Below are 20,053 nucleotides of genomic sequence, written 5' to 3'. Positions count from 1 at the left end.
ATAGGAATTCAAACTCTTTCCATGTGTGTGCAACTGACCTGATGTGCCATCGAAAAGTCCTATTTGGAGATTGGAGAAAAGGGAAGGCAGAAAAGGAAAGAGACTGCCTTTGGCATTAACATGAACACTGAACTAAAATTACAGCAAATCTGCTGATAGAATTCCATAAAGGAAACTGGGATGCAGTGTAATCAATACATTTAATTAAATAATTTGCAGCAGTCCATTACTCTAAACTGCACGCTCTAACTTATAAAGTTACTAACAATTTGTTATGCTTCAACTTCAAAGTAACTAACAGGTTGATAAGCAGAAGCAAAAAAAAAGATGAAATTTGGTAAGTATTAACCAGAACAACTTGTACATTGAAACTTCCAATTTTGATGAGACAGTATAAATTGCAGCTGAAATCCAACTAAATTACAGTTTCACCACCCAATATCTTCCCAAAGTTTGAAACTTTGGGGTTCCCAAACTCAAACCCATCGTGCCAAAGGAAAGAAATCATTAAGAATAAGAAAAGAAGCCACAACAAAAGAATACGATCTGCGTCAATAAAAACCCTCACAGATTCCCCCATCATCAAATAAAGCCAAGACTTAATAAAGGATCTAATAAAGGTCTGACTAGTGATTTAATAAACCTAAGTTTAATCCAATCAAAGGTCAATTTGATTTTGATAACTATGCTTTACAGTTGTAGGAATCATCATCTATGCACTACAAAACAAAAAGCATAAAATGTATACTCAACCTTACATTCCCAACACAAAGAGATTACTTTCTGATCTCTTAGATCACAAAGAGACCATCTTACTATTGTCCATAAACCGGCAGTAGGCTACCAGTGGCCACTGAGCCACCAGCAGCTGAGAGAGCACCAAAAGAAATGGTTCCTGAAGGGAAACCATGCAACCTAAAGCAGACTGGTGCATGAATGGCCTCACATCTAATTCAAATCTAACATACCTCCTCTCCTCTTACACCAACCTCCACTAATCTACCATCAGAAATCAACATTGGATACTCTATGCACCATTGATCGACATCTAATCTGTCATTACAAATATCAAATACATAAGCTCAACAGTTACTTGGCCAAAGAACAAAGAGACCATGCTAAGCCACTATTATACTCTATTCGCAGGCATTGATCAAGAACTTCTATTCTTTTTTATCTCATGACTCTCACATTGCACTCTCACCAGTTAGATATCACAGCTCTCTGCTGCACCAATGGATGGCTAGCTGATCGCATCATGACTATTGATTGTTATTTGAAGCTGCTGAGGAGAGGTAGACCTTGCATCTGAATGAGTCTGGTGGTTCCTAAATCATTGTTGTTATCCTCCACAACGCTCTCCAGGTAGACCTCGGAAAATCGGCTCCCCCGCTGCACCTGGAAGATCAAATGGTCTGACTCCCGTTCAAACGAGAAGAACAAGCAGTGGAGGAGCCACATTCGCCTCGCCATCTCCGTGATCGCAGCAAAGAATGCTGAGCTTGGGAAGCCCTGGAGCTCACCATGGCCCTGTGATCGAGATTGAGAAAGAAGCACAATCCCATCCTCGGATGGACCAGTGCCAAATACTTCACCCTGAAAAAATTCATGATCGCTGAGTGCTGGCTCAGCTTTTGAATCTGTTCAACATATCTCAGCTTAGTGAATTCATCAAAATACTTGCAACAGCCCCACATCGACTGGTCTTCCAGGGCAGCAAGATTGTAACTTTTGTGCTGGAAATTAGAGAACATCTTCTGGCAGATATAGGACTGGAAAGCAAAGGTCCGATGAGCAGGCTTGTTACTGCAGAGCACATCAGGTTGGATTGCACCGACAGCAGCATTGAGGTCCCAGTCAGCTGACTCCATTTCCTTCATCATTAGTTTAACAAAGGATCAAATGGATTTGAAGGTGAACTGGAGGAAGGCAAGGAAATGGGTGGGATTTAAGCCAGAAGGGTGTAGGCCATCCAAGGCTGAGGATGAGGGAACAGGATGCAGTTTTGACTCCAAAGCTCAGTTATCCTTTTCTGACTCAATGAGCTCAGCCTGAAGCAAGGAAATATCAGAATCCTTGAGCTTGAGGTCATCTTCAAACTTGTTCATGGTGATCTGCTAGGTCTTGATTAGGTTGCGCTGCTCTTCAATTTAGGCAGCAAGTGCTGACTGAGAGCAAGTGGGATTAGGGATTATGAAGTGGTTGCCAAAGTAGGAATGCCAAAGCTCCGAGACTCGTTTGAGCACAGATACAATCGCCAAGTCAGAAGACTATATCAAGTCAGGATCATATGGTAACTGTGCCATCTGGAGCTGGGCATAGGCAGCTTTAACAGCAGAGACGCTTACAAAGAGGTTAGCAAGGAGGGATTCCATCGCTTCTTTCTCCTTTGAGGAGAGCTTCCGTTGCTGCTTCTCATGCTTGACTGCATAGAAATCACCGCTACCCTTTGACAGGATGGTGGAATTATCACTCAAGTTTTGTGACAGCTTAAGCTTATGAATTGAGCAGTCATCTTCATCAGAGGCCATGCCAGCACCATTGGCAGAGCTAGTGACAGAGCAGCAGAGATGAAAGAACTTGTTGAAAGTCCAAACTGATGTTCCCAGAGTTGGTGGTGGTTTCACTCTTGACGACTCCATGTCTTCTTCTGATTCAAGATTAAAAATAAATAAATAAATCACCAAATTTAAAGCAAAGATGGCAGAAAAGGGAAGAGGACTATGTCTAGCAGAAGGCTTTTTTATCCACAATAAGATGTTCTACTTTAGAGGTAGACTTTTTAGGGTGGTCTCCATTCAACTTTGAAGAGAATATGCATATAGTAAAGCTAATAGGAAGAAACAAACAAGAAACCACAACAAGAATATCATTACTTTCTGAAAGTAGGAATACCAACGATATCTTTGAATAAAAGAAAAAGAAGGAATTTAATTATTTAGTTGAATATGAGTGTTCTGGAACATCAGATTCTCATAATTGACAGAAACACTGAGCACCATCCCCATGTTGGGGCAAATATACAAAAAATCAACAGAAGAATACAAACAAAAAATAATAATTGAGAGAAAAGCTTTGGTTTATATAGAATTAGGTGGAAGAGGAATATAAAATAAGATAGCAGTGGGTTATCACATCAATCAGCATCACATATATCTTTTACCTTCTTTATATGAGCACTGAAAAAGTTTTGAGCAAGGTGTCAGTATCATTTGGGATATGTTGCATTGGTTACATCTGAATGAGGATAAACTAGAAAGTCTCAGTAGTAACCAATATAGTACTGATATTGTGACCTATGAGCTGCCATAAGCAAGAAGAAGTTTAACACATTATTTATTTTAATGCAATATGAAAAAAAATCAAAATTAGAATATGTAAAGAACGATATATCCAACTACGCCTGATAAACAGGTCCATTTGACAGGAATTTGAGAGAGTTGAGATGATATAGCAAGGACATACGATTTGGCACAAGTGGAAAAAGACTAAAACCAGCAAATTGTGTGAAATATAACAAAAAGTGGAAGTGGAGAAAAAGTTCATCGTGCAAACAAAACTACATGGTAGTCCACAAAAATTAGGACAAGACAACAACTTTGATTAGTTCATGCTAGGCTCAGCATATTGAGCTCTGGTCCTACCCAACCTACACAAGTCAACTAGAACATGTCTGCTTTTACTTTGACATATTCTCACACTTAATAATAAGCATGTAATTTACTTAAAACCTCTTTTTACGATGTTAATGATGCAAAAGAAAGTAGCCTACAGATTCCACAGATCTAATCAATTATAGTGACTACGTAAAGACAATGATACATATTTGATTGGGTCCCTTCAGAAAAGTCTAAGGTAGACTTTTATCTCATACTCATTCTCAATCTACTGAGCCAATGGGCCAGACTTCACCATGATATAGACCATTATGATGAAAATGAGTGCATAAACTGTTGCCTTAATAAGTTTTAAGTTTTTCCAACTCTCTTAAGCTCTTTAAAGAGAAGTGCTTTCGATTCTTTGCTCCTACATCATAATTACTCAAACCAAGGAATCAATTTGGTGTTACTGTTTCTAGGATGCATCCATATGACAACACAACAAGATTTCCCAATAATGGCCCACCCACTGCAACACTTCATAGGTGAAACCAGTGTCACTTGTGACAGCAGCACTTCCAGGCTACTAAGCATTGGCCCATGGACCAAATGAACAAATCTTCTATGAGGTGAGAAGAGACTAACCCCAGAGCAGAAAGCAAAGCTTAATTAGTGCTAGCAAACAACAGATTACTACATTTTGTATAAGCACATCTACACTTCCGCTCACCTCTCTTGAGTCCACACTGCTACCAAGACCCCTTCTCAAATCCCATGTACGTAGATATGCATGTATGTGTTATGTACAGAACGCGCACACAAGATAAATTTCCGATGTGTATAAAAGTAGGCAAAACAGCTAAAAAGAAGTCACTGGACATGCAAAGATTCAAAACCTATCAGGACCAAAAATGCAAAATCCGATTTTTGAGACAAAAGATGAGGGAATAAGGTCGGAGTAAAGAGAAATGTCAGATTTTTACCTTGTTCTCTGCGAAAAGAACCAACTTTATTAGGGATTAGGAGAAGAATAGGCTGTTAATAGGGTTTATCTGAACCCAAGACGTAGAATAACCCCGGGAAACCCTCAGACGGTAACGCGTGAAGAAGCCGAAGCAAATGGCCTTCTCATCTCTTATCCCCCCTCTCGACGCTCATCGCCATCAGATATGATCGCATCGCAGCTGGAGCAATCATTTAGAGGGGCGTCGCCTCAAGTACAACACCGCCCATTCGACTGGCCACGAGCGAGGTTAGTCAGTGACGAAAACGACCCCAAGATCGAACCTTTGAAATGGCCTTCACCATCTTCTTCTTCAAAACACGCCCGTGGCGAGAGATCGAGATCAGGGGCGAGACCGACAGACAGCAAACAACAGGCAGGGGAAGGACAGGGAAGGGAGCAAGGTAGCGTTGGGAGGCGGGCCATCGGAAGACAAAAACACTAATTACATATTATATTAACCCGTGTAATTAGATCGTTTAACATTTCAATGTTTAGATTTAAAAAATTTATATTAAAATTTTTATAGCCGTGAATGATTGTTATGATGTCGGTGACGATGACGTGATGGTTTATCTTACTAAAATCGATTTGATATCGTCAACAAGGAAGTAATGAGGTATCTGTGTCAGACGCTGAAGGAGGAGGAAGATGAAGCATTTGTATTGACGTGAAAGGAGAAAGAGGAGGCAGACGAGGCGACCATCACGATGTTGTGCTTAAATCATCCGGTGGTCACTTTGTCCAATAGCATTCGAGGAAGGGGGTGGTGGGCCACGAGAAGCAGGGAGAGATCATGAGTGAGCTCAGCGAAGAGGCACGCTTGCATCGAGCTCTTGAGCTTTCGTCGGTGCGCGAATGACACGCACAACCCGACCACAATGATGTGGTGGTCGTCGACCTACTGCCATATTAGCTCAGCCTGTGACCAAGGGGAATCCGATCAAATGACAATAACTGATTACCATACAAAATAGAGGCCCGAAGAGTATAGCTCCGATAACGGGAGAGACAACAAACCCTCGTTCTTCTTTTCGCTCACCTCCGGTGTCATGGTGTTGGGAGAGAGTATCAAAAAGATGACGACGATAAATATGATCGGATCTGTACTCTTTGGGCTTTTATTTTATGTGGCGATTAATCTTCATCGTCCGATTAGATCCACTACAATCACTAATGGAGCTAATCCAGAAGTAGATCAGCAACCACAACATTGTGGGTGGGTCATATGTGTCGGCTAAAGCTCGAGAGCTCAAACTCACGACCTCTCCCTCCTTCTCGTTGCTCATCGCCCCCTTCCTCGAATGCATCATGCCATTGGACAAAGTGATTGTTTGATGATTTGAGAGTTGCACCATGGTGGTGGCCTCACCTACCTCCTTTAGCACTAATATAGATACAAAGCGACATCAAAGGAGGAAGAGAAGGCAAAATGATGTGACACCGATGCAGATGTGTCACCTCCCTCATCTTCCTCCTTTGATGTCAACATAGATGCCTCACCCCTTAGTCTCATCTTCCTTCTCGGCGTCAATGTTCGGATCGACATCGACAAAATTGACCATCGCATCATTATCACCGACCACCACTACAACGATCACCCATGATACCATCATCTGCCACCATCGCTAAAAGTTTTTTGTTTATCATTTTCATATCATTCATGCTCACATGCTATATCTTTAATTAATAAAATCAATGATATTAGAATAAATGAGATTAAATATTTAATTTTTATAATTAGAGAGATTTTGATCAGAATGCATCTAACTAAATAGAATAGGATGTCCACTATCAAAACAAGAAGTGTCCAACTTTGAAGGTATCTTGAATTGGCTATGTAGGTGCTTATCCAGATCAGATTTTTCTTTCTCCCTAGTTATTGCAATGATCTTGAGGGAAAGATAATGCAATGATCAGATGCAACTAAATTGATGCAATGACGTTCAAGGAGCGGCCATCTTGGAATAACATCAAATGCACTATCTTGAGGATGCACCGATCTCGAAGGAGCGATCATCTTGGAATGACATAGCTCGCGTGACTCCAAAACACTCCATGGCTCATTTTGATAGGTTGGACGTCGTCAATTCTCGATCGGCTACACCTACAAATGGAGGCATTCTACAATTCAATAAGAATCAATGAAATTATGCTAATATAGAAAAAGGGAAGGACTACAATTGAATTCGATGAGTCAGTTAATAGAGAACTGACAGATCAATCGTAGCATGATGATGATGTTCGGTGATTATTACATGGAATACAAGCACTTTGAATGGTAATGTAGCAGCAGCATGGCAATTTCTTCAATATAATCTTAATCAAAACAGTTCCTGGATCATAATCAAATAAAAAGAAAAAAAAGGAAAACAACTGTTCTTGGATCTCTGGAGGCAGCAGTAGCTTTAGCGCTGTAAGACCATTTCCACGACGCGATGGCCAACTAAACAACAATGTTTGCGTACACTGTATCTGTTCAGTCTAAACAGGCTTGCATGTGAATGCAACAAAGATCACATCCAATTCCAACGGCCAGTAACTCCGAATGCAACTAATCTAAATTACCCACACTATTTGACTTGCAACTTGTTGTAGTGATCAGCAGCTGCAGAGAGTGACTGAATTGACACAGGATATCCAGGCCCCATCTGAAAGAAAATAAAGCATAGAAGAAGGCAAATGTAATTTCAGAAGATGACAAATCAGATCGAGTAATAAGAGAACCTTAATACTTGTTGCTTATATTTAAGAAGCAATCAAAATGTAAATCCATGATTACAAAGAAAAAAGGGCCACCATCTCACTCAAACAACAAAGAATAGATGAGCCTAGCAAAATCAGTATGTTGACCATCCACAACATCAACCATTGCAGTAGCAATATGATACAGAAGGAATTATTATTTTGTGTGTTCACTTGAGCAAGTACGATACAACAAAGTGTACTACTGATCACAAATCCTAAATCACTTGACCCTTAGAGGCTTCTACGAACATAAATAGATCGAAACAAATCATGCAGGAGGTCTCCAGAATTTCAAGTATTAAATTTATTAAGCACTTGCTTTGCGAACCTCAAAAGGTTTAAAATACATGTTTTTGCAGCGATATAGATAGAGCAGAAAGTGACTCGTAACATTCTACCACGATTGGGAGTTTACTTTCCAGTAGTTTTCTATCAAACAGGTGGCTCAAATTTTACTCACCGTGCTACATAAAGTGAAGTTCTTAACATATCCAACATATTTGGAAGCTGCAATACCAAGAAAAGCAATGTGTGAATAAAAAATTGCAAATAAGATATCTAGGAGAAAAATGATAAGACTAACAGAGGAAATTAAGATTTCATTCTTAAATACATAAAATAGCCCAACTATAGAGCAACTGCCGATATTTCCAAATTTTGTTAATTCCATAGAGCGAAGCCCCTATAGCATCATCAACAATTTCTTAATGCACATAACCCAATTGTGTTATGCTTAATAAACATTCATTAGAAACTGGAAAATCAATCGCAAAGACACTCACTTTTTTTTAGTCCCACAGGCTTTGCAATCAAGAGAGCATTGACAAAAGCTCCAATATTCTCAAGAAGAAACTCCTCTTTAAAGTTGACCTAGAAATTGCAGCAGGAACAAATTAGTTTCATCAAGAACCATAGTACTTGATCATAACAATACTAAGCACAGGCTTGGTTAACTAGGATAAAATAATTATTCCAATATTTAAGGAAACTCGTATCACTGAAGAACATGTGCTCATTCTGTTGTTGTTTCTAGATACATAACATAACAATAACAAGTACAACCATCATCCCACCTATAAAACCTCTTGTTTGTCATGTCAGGTTCAAGACCGCATGACTTAGATCCACATGATTAGATTAAAGGTTCATTATTTGAATATTTTGTGTTTATACAACTAGCACATCACCATTTATCTTAATATCTCTCAATTTTTATGCCTAAATTGATTAAATTTCTTTTACACTAAAATCCCAGGAAGCATTAGTGCCACACATGTTGCTATTATCAACATAATTTCTCATAGAACCCTGCACTATTGTCCTATTTCAGCCTCATCTGTCACACGCCTCAATTTTGTTTATCAACAGCCCAGCATCTACAAGTGCCCAACTGCCTGTGCCATTGTGATGGCTGGCACAATCAGCAGCATCAAGCAGCAAATGCCCATTAACCAATGCACTATGTCAAAAATCAGCTAAGAAATGAGGAAGTTTCCATGACTTGCATTAAATACGCATCAAGTCATGTAAGAAACTTGTATCTGTCCAACAACTTCCTAAAGAGATATGATTATCGAAGTGTGAATCATTAAGCATTACAAAAATGGTTCAATTGAACAACTCTGCTATAGCCTAGCCCAAATTTGAAAATATAAAATGGCTGGCATGATAATTGATCTTGCTTAGATTGACGAAAGGTGCATAAGAAATCAGACCTTTCCAAGGCCTACATGGACGATAGCAGTTTTGTCAATCTTAAAATCAACACGGCCTGACTTTGCCTCTTTCACAGCTCCTGAAACATCACTTGTCACAGATCCTAGCTATACAAGAGACGAAATGGTTAGAGAAGCATAACAAACACATCTTTCATAATACCTAGTAAAGAAATTGAAGAAACTCACTTTGGGATTTGGCATTAGGCCACGAGGACCAAGGATCCTAGCAATCTGATAACATTTCATGTAAGACATGTAACAAACATATATTTAGAATTACATATGTACAAGCAATGTTTCATGCTACAAAACCTTTGAGAGACGAGGCATGAATGTAGGAGTTGCTATACACTTGTCAAATTTCAGTTTGCCACCTCCTGCAGAGTTTACTTCAATGATGAAAAAAATCTAATGTAATACATACAGAAAGCAGTTACAAGGAATTGTCACCCAGTAAAAACCTGCAGCATCCCCTATGTATCAAGGAAATAGCATTATAAAGCATGACCCAGAATTTGTATATGAAATAAAGTAAATCATGCACCAACCCAGCATCCACTATACTGAATTACAAAATACAAACACAAGAAAATGGAGGAGGCAAGGGGGAAATGAGGAGAAAGAAGAGCCTAGAAGAAATAGGAACCTTCCTCACAAGCATCTAAATGTATTCCTCATGATGCAATGGCCCAAGTTTCAAAAAGTAACAAAGAAAGATTAGCATAATTTTTCAACAAGTGTGGCTACCGCCTACATGTATCAAAAAGCATTTGTCCTTACTGGACATGAACAGAAACTAGAAATATTTGTCAACCAATTTGATATTCGAAAGAACTGTCTGAAAATAGCAAACCAATTCTGAAAACATTGGACAAAATGCTAACAAATTCATCCATCGGCATGTTACAGTATTGCACTAAAGAAAAGCTTATCAACAAAATAAAAGTCTTCGAGAATTCTCAGAACAATTGAGAGTTTTCCTACAAGGGATAAAATCCTATTACCATTTTTTATTTCTTCAATAAGCTCCTCACCACCAACAATATCAGCTCCAGCAGCTCTGGCTTCATCTGCTGCAGCCTTGTCGGCAAATACAGCTACCCTAACAGTCTGAACATGAAGTGGTATAAGTATTCTTAACATAATAAACAAAACTAAATGGCATCTAATACAATACAGGGCACCTTTCCTGTGCCGTGTGGCAGTGTCAGGGCACCCCGTACCATCTGCAACAAGAAAATGTTTTCTAAGAGCAATTGCCAAATCGGTGTAGTAAGAAAAAAACAAGAAAAAAGCCACCTGTGAAGAAGAAAGGTAGTTCATAAGCTAGTTAAACAAAATGTTGAGCATCCAATGTTTCAAATGGTAGACTCAAATTATTATGGTGACACTTGCATCCCAACGAGCACCACGTTAAGTGCTTGCACATCCACCATGCCATGATTCAAATACAAGATAGTTGTGTAACATTGGATGCAACAAGTTCACTGTCACCAATCATATGGGCTCAACTGAGAAAGGATACAATCGCACGATGCCTATTATCCTCAACAACAGTCGAGACTGAATGACAAAATTAATGACAGAGGCTCTTAGACTTGCTTTGTTCTTATGTTGCTTCTTAGTGTTTGTGCTGCCATTTAGGTATTTATAGTTTCCATTATGTGGAAAATATTTACAGCAGCTTTGTTTAGCTGTCTGCATTTTTTTTAAAAAAAATCTTAACAAATCCATCTAAATAACCAAGGGCCACAACAATGATAACAAATTTTATGCATGCAAGACAAGCTTGAAAATTATATGACATGCATTATCAGCATCAAAGAATATTATAACAAACCTGGTCGCCTCTACGTGGATCAACTCCCAAATTAACATGAGCTTCCATTGTTTCGACGAACTTACGCTTTGCATTAGCCTGAATAATGGCTAGAAATCACAAAGAACAGTGAGAACTGAATCTTGCAAGAAAAAGCAAATTGCCAAAAGATGACAAAGACTAACTAAATGTACCAAAAACTCGCACAAATGCTAGCTAACCCTTATACTTTCTGCGGTCACTCTATGTTATTTTTACACAACTAACACCAACATAGTCTAAAATAATATCCCAAATACTCCTATTAGTGTTAGAAAATTCATTTCTTGTTATCTCTTATATTGAGGTGCCATGAATTATCTAATAGTGATTGAAAAAAGACTTTATCTGGCACTTTTATTATTCTATTTGGTTTGATCAGCTCTATCACTAACTCTTTAAGTTCGAAAAAGGGCAAAAATGTTAAGAAAACTAAATATGAGTATATTACACCTCAATCCTAACCTAAACAAGACTCAATCTGCACCTGACTCAAACCACAGGTCTACAAAATAAAACACGTTTCAATTGCCATGATCAACCAGTTTTTTACGATCCAAAGGGCTACTAGCTAGTTTTTCATGTGACCTCATTGTACAACATTATAGCAATGTTGGTTGCTTGTTGTATCCGTATCATAAGACATAACCAGAGATTAAAGCCACATGCCGACCTTGACTTGTCGAATGGCCTCCATCAAATCCATGGGCACCTTCTGAGACTTCCTCTCCGGAACGATGAGCGTCGGGAACGGAATCTTCGGCTCCTCCTGAAGATCAAAGAAGCTCCGTGCACGGGCACCCGACTGGATCCTTCTAGCTTCCCTCTGCAGCTGCCCGTCATCACCTTTCGTCTCCTCCGGCTCCGGCGCCCTGTACTCCGGCAATGGCGCCACGCGCGCCTGGTAAGAGACCGGGGATATCGTCGGACCGTCCTTGACGAACCGGGCGTCCGCTCTCGTCCAAGGGCGAGAACCCCCATCCGGGACCTGGGACTCCGCGCGCGGCAGCCTCGGCGGAGGCGAGGGAGGGGAAGGAGCGCCGTTCGAAGCGTCGGGGCTCTCCTCTTCGTCGGGATCTTTGGGCTTCACGGGGTAGGAGACCGGCGAGATGGAGGAGGAGGAGAGGGATCTCGAGAAGAAGAAACTGTGGACCGGAGATGTTTCGGAGGGGGAGGATAGAGGGACTTGGAGAGGTCGGAGTCGGTGGTGGTGGCGGCGGGCGTGAGAGAGGAGGAGAGCGAGACGGGCCATTGGGGGCGTCGCGTTGGGGCTGGCGCCGTTGAGGTGGGGTTTAACGAGGAAGGTGAAGCGGCGAAGGGGTATTTAGGGCAGCGGGCACTTAATTGGGCTTTTTGGGCTTCAATAAAGTTTGGCCGGAAGCCTAATTTTAGATTTCCTTTGTTTTATTACTATTTCAGAATAAAAATGAAATACATCTTTCTATGTTTTCTTAGGCTAATTACATCTTTCTAAATTAGACCCTTTAGTATTTTAATTTTTAAATTTTAAAAATATATATTAAATTTTTATGATTATGAAAGTTAAATATTTAACTTTATTTACTTTAATACTATTGGTTTTATCGACGAAAGATACAATGTATGATAGTACATAATAGCACGTGCATTATATAAAAATAATGAGTAAAAAGATAATTTCAATGATAGTGGTGGACGATAGCATCGTGGGTGATTATTGTAGTAGTGGTTAACAAGAACAATGCATTGGTTAATCTTGTCGATATCAATCCGAACATCAACGGAAGGAGGAAGAGGAAACAAAGTAGTGAGGCATATGCATCGATGCCAGAGGAAGAGGAGGCAAGTGAGGCATATGTTTTAGCGTCGCATTGCTTTGCCTCCTTTGATGTTGCTCTACATTTGTATCATCGTTGAAAGAGGAAGAGGAGAGAGGTGAGGCATATGTGTTGATGCCACATTGCTTTGCCTCCTTTTCCTCCTTCGATAGTACTATATATTTGTGTCGGTGCCGGAGGAGGAAAAGAAGAGAGGTAAGCATTTGTATTAGTGCCGCAACGCTTTACCTCCTCTTCATCCTCTGATACTGCTCTATATTTGTGTTGGCATCAAAAGAGAAAAAAAGAGATAGGTGAGACATTTTCGTTGCTGATAAAAGGAGGGATGAGGAAGATGAGGCAAGTGAGGAAGAGCAATGCAACACCAAAGGAGGAAGAAGAGGCAAGTGAGGCATCTGTGTCAACGCCGCACCACTCTACCTCCTCTTCCTCTTTCGGTGTTGCTTTACATTTGCGTTAGCACTAAAAGAGGAAGAGGAAGGAGGTGAGACATTTGCATTAATGCTGCATTGCTTTGCCTCCTCTTCCTTCTCGAGCGTCATCGTATATCTATCTCGGTGTTGGAGGAGGAAGAGAAGATAGGTGAGGTATTTACATCATCGATAATAAGGAGGGAGGAGGAAGAAGAGGTAGAACAATGCAATGTTAGATGAGGAAGCGAAGGGAGGCGAGGCATTTATGTGAAGGAGAAAGATACTATAGAGTAGTGTGATAGTGACACAGATGCCTCAACTCTCTCCTCTTCCTCCTCTAGTGCCGATGCAAATGGTGCTAGACGAGGAAGAGGAGGTACAGTAGTGCAGCGCTCACTGCCATCCTCTTTCTACTTCAGCGTCGACGTAGATGCGAAGTAACACTGAAGGAGGCACAGAAGGCAAAGCGGTACAACACCAATGCATATGCCTCATCGCTCTGCATCATCTTTCTCTTTGTCATCGATGTTCAGATCGACATCGATAAGGTCGACCATCGAATCATTCTCGTTGACTACTACCACAATAGTCATCTACAGTACCACCATCCGTCACCACCATTAAAATTATTTTTTTGTTGAGCTATATTTTTCGTTGGTAAAACCTCTGTATGGCAATCCTTGGCCTTGACGTGATAGGGCAAGTTTTGCCCCCAGAACACGTTACGACTAATGCTACACGTCACCACACACACGAAATGAATGCGTACCTCAAACCTCTGTACGGCACAACCAGACTCGATAAACCCAAAATGGCATCGCCCCGTATGCCGAGCCCGATTTTGGCCCCTGCAACGAACAAGTTAGTCTCCCCCTTTTCGGGGACGGGACAGAGTTTTTATACTGTCATGGGACCACCGACTGTACGTGGGTTGACGTGGTGGACACATCACGACATTGGTGCATGTTCTGGCTCGGCGTACGGGGCAATGTCGTTCCGGGTTTACCGGGTGTGGTTATGCCGTACAGAGGTTTGAGGTACGCATTCATTTCGCGTTTGTAGTGACATATAGCATTAGCCATGATGTATTCTGGGGGTAAAACTTGTCCTATCAAGTGTGTCTGATAAGAATTTATCGGCGATCAATCTAAAAAGTGTCTAACGTGCAAATAGTAATCGGAATAGGAAAGATTCCACCCATGTTATATCTGGAAAAGGTTAGACATATGAGGACTGATTTGAAGAATGTTGTAAGAACCGGTGGCTATAGTTGATTAAGATCCATATGTATGTTGGATTTCAATAGGTGAAAAATACTAATTACATCAATTTTGATTCTTAGAAAATGTTTTTCTTCCCTTTTAATTTTTTCAAGTAAAAGATGAGCCTTCATTAAGCTTTTACTTGATATTTTCTTCATCTTCTTCTCAACCACTCCCCTTTCGCATACAGTGAAGAATACATCTGGCTGTTTCATGAGAACATTTGTGAAGACCAGAACATGGAATGATCTCTACAGTAAGCATTATTCTCTTCTGTAGAATATACACTCACAAAATGTTACAGTGCCTCACTCTGTCAGATTGCATTCCACAAGAACCATGTTGGTTGCAGTTGCATGCATGCATATCACAGCCGGGAAGCACAATTGACTGCACAAATCTGCAACTTTGACCTCAGATATACAGTGATGGAATGTACTTTGTGCAATACTATTGCTTTAATGTGTTTCCACCTGATTTCTATTTGGTCAGAACACAATTCAGTGAAGCATAGTAAGAGTGCAACAATGTTCCATGAAAACCACAACAAAGCTTTCTTTGCCACAGAAGCAGGCTACTCCAGCGCCAAATATAAGCCCTAATGTTTGTGGCAACAAAGACAGCCATGACAGCCTGATGTTATTGCACCCGGCACGCAAGAAAGGAGGTATCGATCTGCTCAGATGATACTCGACAATCTCCAAGCAAGAAGCACCAGAAGTAACATCACCGACTATGTTCTCGGAGGCTGTTGTTTCTTGACATGTCTTTCCAGCTCCAGCAGGTCTATCAAATCTGAGATGGCCTTTGTTTATTCTTGTAATGGGAGAGAAGCCCTCTACAAAAAATAAGGTGATGATGGTGCACGATCATGTCATGGATGTACTACACTTGTGAAATAAATATGACTTCTGAGTGCAATAATCCAAAGGTTGGAAATGTTTGAAAAATTGACGTCATGCATGTCATGGATAAAGGAGTTAATCAAAGTCAGGTTTTGTACAATCAGGCCGTAAAAGTTCAGCAAGAGGCATAATAAGCCTCCACATTTATAAAAGAGGATTGAAATCACCAATCACAATGAAAATCCCATGCATAAACATACTTTCACATTTGCTGCTTTACAAACTGAAGTTTCATGTCGATCAAAGCAAACAATAAGTTATATCTGAAACATCCTTTTTTTCCCTCTGGGTTCATGTTGCACTGCTATGGTTGTTTACTAGTACTGACAAACTTAGGGGAGTCCAAAGGAATCAAAGGCAAAAAGAAAATTGAAAATATTAAGGAAACATATTAAAATACAAAAAAAATCAGACTCTTCAACTTTTCCAATGTAGTTGAAGATTCTCATGCGATTTTAAGAAAAGTTTTAAGAAATGCATGCATCAGTACATTTACAGGAAGATCTATATACCTCAAATATATTCTCTGTGAGGTTTCCATTAATTGCGTCTATATTCTGGATCGTATCCCCAGGAAGTTCTTCCTCGTTCTCTATGACATCTTTCTGCACATCGTCCTGCATCTAAGAAGAAAATCATGAGAGTCAAATACACGCATATTATCTTACTTCAGACTTTATGTGGTTACCACAGCGAAGCTCCAAATTTTCAAAATTTGACAGCACTCATGATGATAAAGATGCATAGAAGCAAAGATATGAAACATACACCAGGCATTTCTATGATCTTGTCAATCACTACGCAGATAACTAACCCTCTGCATATTACCTCTGCTCTTGATTATGATATGACAGGCAATTAAACAAACTACATACAAATTGAGGGTTATAATTATATGCTACCGTAGGATTTGCCATAGCAGGTTTCCACAATGCTAAGTGTCATGATGCAACAACAAATTTAAACAAACAAAATGACACAAGATACTCTGAGCAGTAAGTTTCAACAAGTTGTTTCGACATATATGGTAGTGTCTCCCCAAGTGATCTCCAGAACCATTACCTTATGGATCTTTTCTTTCTTATGAAAAAGGTCTTTTCTCTGAGTTGAGGTTTCCTCTTTTTCCATGTTGTCATGCATCATATTTAATAACCATTGACATAAAGCAAATGAATACAACGATGTACATTACACTGATAATCTAAATCTAATTAGCAGGAAACTAAATCTTTAAGCAATTAACAAAGGAAGATGCTTATGATTTAAGCTATCATCGTCATTCACATAGTATGACAACTGCAAGATAATGAATTTACCATGAAGGAATGTCCAATGCAATTAACCTGGTATCATCCTTAAAATTGTAACAAAGAAACTAAATCTTTAGGCAATTCTTGAAGGGGAAGAAAATTGATTAAGCTAAAATGTTATCGCCCTTCACACAGATCACAGAGATGTTCAAAGTAACGGATTTACATCTTAAGAACAAGTATTGCAAGTTACCTGGGTTTTGCCAGCATCAGACAAGGACCGGCCGAGAGAGACTGCCGTATCAAGAACAAAGCTTGGAAGCCTCTTGATGTCCCAACCAAGAACCTGGCACACAGCTTTCGCCAATGCCCGGTGTGCTCCCCTCCTCTTTGCGTTCGATGTTGATTTCGCATGCTGCACGAGTCCCATACAATTTCGGAATCTCCTCACCCTCTTCGACCCAATTCCTGCACACGCAAAGCAAGAGAACTCCCCTTTCTCATAATTCTTCTCGTAGTACTCCCTCAGCTCACCATCCTTCACAAATAGCTCCGTAAAGAACCTGAAAGGTCCCATCTTTGCCCCATCATTCTCCTCCATATCGTCTTCCTCGTCCTCATCGGAGTCGTCTTCTTCGGAGAAGAAATCCTGGGAGGCCTTCAACCCGTTATGTTGGGCTTGAGCCGCAGCTACTCGGGCCCGATCCTCAGCGGAAACGGGGATGCTGGTAGCCGCGGCCTGAGGGGGCGCCAAATCGCCCCACGTGGTGGGCACCGCGTTGGTGTCCGGCGCGGGAATCGAGGGCCATTCCGGCCAGGAGTCGGTGCGGGCGGCAGCGGCCTTCTCCTTCTTCCCCCTCTTCTCCTGCTTCGACTTCTTCTTGAAGGCGGCGGGGGCGGGATGGAGGGCAGGCCCGGGACTAGGGCCAACGTTACGGTTGCGGTTGGGCGGGGGGGCGCGCCGCCAAAGGGAGTGGAGGTAGAGGACCTCCTCCGCCCTAAACCGCTCGAGGTCGGCCTGCGGCACGCGTCGAGGGTCCATGGCGGCAGCACCGGTGGCGTGGCAGCGACGAAAGGAGCGAAACGACGAGGTGAGTTGACCGCTCCCGAAGGAGGGAGTGAAGCTGGCGTTCGGTCGGGAAGCGCTCGCCGTGAGTGACGCGACCGCGGGTGGAGTGCGATGATTCTGATCCTCCGATCCTGACCGTTCGTGTATCCGTACTGGTGAAATTGGTGAACAAACGGTCAAGATTTCACGGACTCGAATGGCTACGGGAAAAACACTATGGTCAATAACAAAGCTCGGATCGGGTCGGACGCGGACGAACCCGATTCGACTGACAACAGCCACATAAATGCCTAACGGATCCGACCCGTTACAAAAATTGGATTTAACTTTCCGACCCGTTTCCCGCTGGCACGCGTCTCCTCCTCCCCGCTCCTTTTTGGCTGATATGTGGCGTGCCCCTTCTTCACCACCATCAGCATCCTCGATCCGATCGTCAAAGCAGCTCGCCTGGCGGTTACCCTCCGATTCTTGGGGATCTCTCTGCTCTTTGCTCCGCTATTTTCTCAGGTTTTTACTCTCTTTTTCTTCGATCTTGGATCTTGGAGGATTGGTTCGGTTCTCGGAGTGTAGAAAAGATTCGTTTTTTGTGTTATTTGCATTGTGACATAGCTCAATGCGGCAGGTGTTGGGTCGACTCTTGTTCTTGATTCGCTATTAAAACTCTTCTGGTTTTGGGTTCATGTTTTTGCTCATAATGATATCTGGCTTCCACTGTTATTTTCATCGACATTTGATCTTGGGCTATGTATTCGGTTATGGAAATTTCGGAAAACTCAAATTTTCTTTGTTGTTGTTGCTTCAATTCTTTTAGGTTTGTTTGGATTGGGATGGCATTTTACAGTTGTTCCTTTTGGGAAGCTTTTCCTTGATAGGGATTGGGGCTATTTGATGCTCATGTATTTAGAGCACTTCATGCTATTTAGAGCACATCTGTGCTTACTCCATTGTACTCTCAACTAAAGTGGACATGCACATTATGATTTCTTCCTGATAAATTCACTTTTATTGTCACAATAGACTTGTCAAGCATGCTTTCACTGATAGATTTGGATCAAGATGGTAGAGTCTCGATCCCCCTAAATTTTATGTAACCTTGTGATTGGTATCTTGTGGTGCAACATGAGTGTGTCTTACTCTCATACATTGTTTTCTTAGGTTCTCTTCTTGCTGTTGTTTCTCATGTTGGTGAAGAATACATATCTTCTTTTTGTTTGCACTATTGCTGTAGAACTGATTTAAAAAAGTTGATTTGTTCTGTCTAGATTAGGAATCTATCATAAGAAATCTTTAGTGCATAAGTATAAACTCTTGACAAAAGAGTTACTTCAGTAATTTTTTTCATATTTGTGGTATAAATTCATCACAGGGTAATATATCTTGAGTGCTAAATGTTGTGGTAACTTCCTGTAGACATTTCTGGAGATTCAAACAGGATACTACAGTATATATAATCAACTGCCATAATTAACAATGACTCTTGCTATATATGCCTTACCCATTTCTTTCTTGTGCCAACATTCTGAACTTGCTTTTTTTTTTTTTGGATGTAAAAATCTATCATATTTTTTGTAAGGAAAATAGATGTGCCAACTGGTTGACAAACAAAGCTAGATCATCTAGAGCCTTTTTTTTGCTTCAAGGGAAGTAGCCTGAGGCATTGAATCTTTTTATGAGTGATGATCTCTTAGGCACTGGTGTAATTTGATGTTTAAATTAATTTAAACTGTTTTTATTTTTGAAACAAATAAAAAGGCATATCCATTCCTTGAGAGAGCCCCACCCACCATAGGCATGTAGAACACATGGTCATGTTCCTGAAGGAAAAGCCTTTATGCAATGCATTTTCAGCATCCAGGGGAAGTTGTGCTGTAAACAAGTAGTATCTTCACAGTCATATATATCTGTTGGACCACTGCTATCAATGAAACAATTTTTATCCCATGTTCATTATTTTTACTAGTTCAATATTATGCATGATCCATGTCCTCTTTTATGATTTAACAGATGTCCTGTAATCTGTCAACCCATCTGAGGAGGAGTTATGTTAATTGGTTTTTTGTAGTTCTTGTTTTAAATTTTATTTGATTGTGACACTTAGGAGCATTCTTTCATTCTATCTTATCTTAAATATTAAAAAAAATCTTAAGAGCATTCAAAGTGTTTTAACATATCCTCTTCCCACAAAGGTCTAGAAATACAAATTAAATCTTATTTTTAAGGTCTTTTTTTTTTACCTAATAATCTTTTTATACTTAAATTTATTCAAATGAATTTGATTCTTCATTAAAAAATTAATTTTTTTTTCTTCTTATTGTTGCATATTTTCTGTGCAACTTTGTATTGAGTGGTATTCATCAGGCAATGTTTCATATAATCATATCCTTTTATATCTTTCTCTATTATAGAAATAA

At 40.4% G+C, this 20,053-nt stretch overlaps 2 protein-coding genes and 1 pseudogene across 4 annotated transcripts; all 3 read right to left on the bottom strand.

Moving 5' to 3' along the window:
• Positions 1 to 1,037: 1,037 nt before the first annotated feature.
• On the bottom strand, positions 1,038 to 5,061 carry LOC103976430 (protein GRAVITROPIC IN THE LIGHT 1-like; annotated as a pseudogene).
• Positions 5,062 to 6,556: 1,495 nt separating this feature from the next.
• On the bottom strand, positions 6,557 to 12,221 carry LOC103976429 (uncharacterized). 2 transcript variants are annotated; one of them, XM_065140591.1, is made up of 11 exons: positions 11,600 to 12,221; positions 10,909 to 10,986; positions 10,253 to 10,294; positions 10,073 to 10,178; positions 9,381 to 9,445; positions 9,255 to 9,299; positions 9,066 to 9,173; positions 8,133 to 8,220; positions 7,811 to 7,857; positions 7,175 to 7,253; positions 6,557 to 6,709 (listed from the first exon to the last, which is right to left on the bottom strand). In XM_065140591.1, exons 1-10 carry the CDS (start codon positions 12,176 to 12,178, stop codon positions 7,176 to 7,178), a joined length of 1,236 nt encoding a protein of 411 aa, XP_064996663.1. In that variant the 5' UTR covers positions 12,179 to 12,221; the 3' UTR covers positions 6,557 to 6,709; position 7,175. The 2 variants fall into 2 exon arrangements, with proteins under 2 accessions (XP_064996663.1, XP_009389897.2); XM_009391622.3 differs by lacking the exon at positions 6,557 to 6,709 and having other exon boundaries at positions 6,733 to 7,253.
• Positions 12,222 to 14,804: 2,583 nt separating this feature from the next.
• LOC103976580 (uncharacterized) lies at positions 14,805 to 17,737 on the bottom strand. 2 transcript variants are annotated; one of them, XM_065138603.1, is made up of 3 exons: positions 16,827 to 17,737; positions 15,836 to 15,940; positions 14,805 to 15,256 (listed from the first exon to the last, which is right to left on the bottom strand). In XM_065138603.1, exons 1-3 carry the CDS (start codon positions 17,613 to 17,615, stop codon positions 15,230 to 15,232), a joined length of 921 nt encoding a protein of 306 aa, XP_064994675.1. In that variant the 5' UTR covers positions 17,616 to 17,737; the 3' UTR covers positions 14,805 to 15,229. The 2 variants fall into 2 exon arrangements, with proteins under 2 accessions (XP_064994675.1, XP_018677649.2); XM_018822104.2 differs by having other exon boundaries at positions 15,836 to 15,946; positions 16,827 to 17,736.
• Between the last annotated feature and the right edge of the window lie 2,316 nt (positions 17,738 to 20,053).

The sequence above is a fragment of the Musa acuminata genome, chromosome BXJ3-2 (genome assembly GCF_036884655.1).
Source record: "Musa acuminata AAA Group cultivar baxijiao chromosome BXJ3-2, Cavendish_Baxijiao_AAA, whole genome shotgun sequence".
NCBI classification, from domain to species: domain Eukaryota; kingdom Viridiplantae; phylum Streptophyta; class Magnoliopsida; order Zingiberales; family Musaceae; genus Musa; species Musa acuminata.
This window is presented reverse-complemented; position numbering and strand designations above follow the sequence as displayed.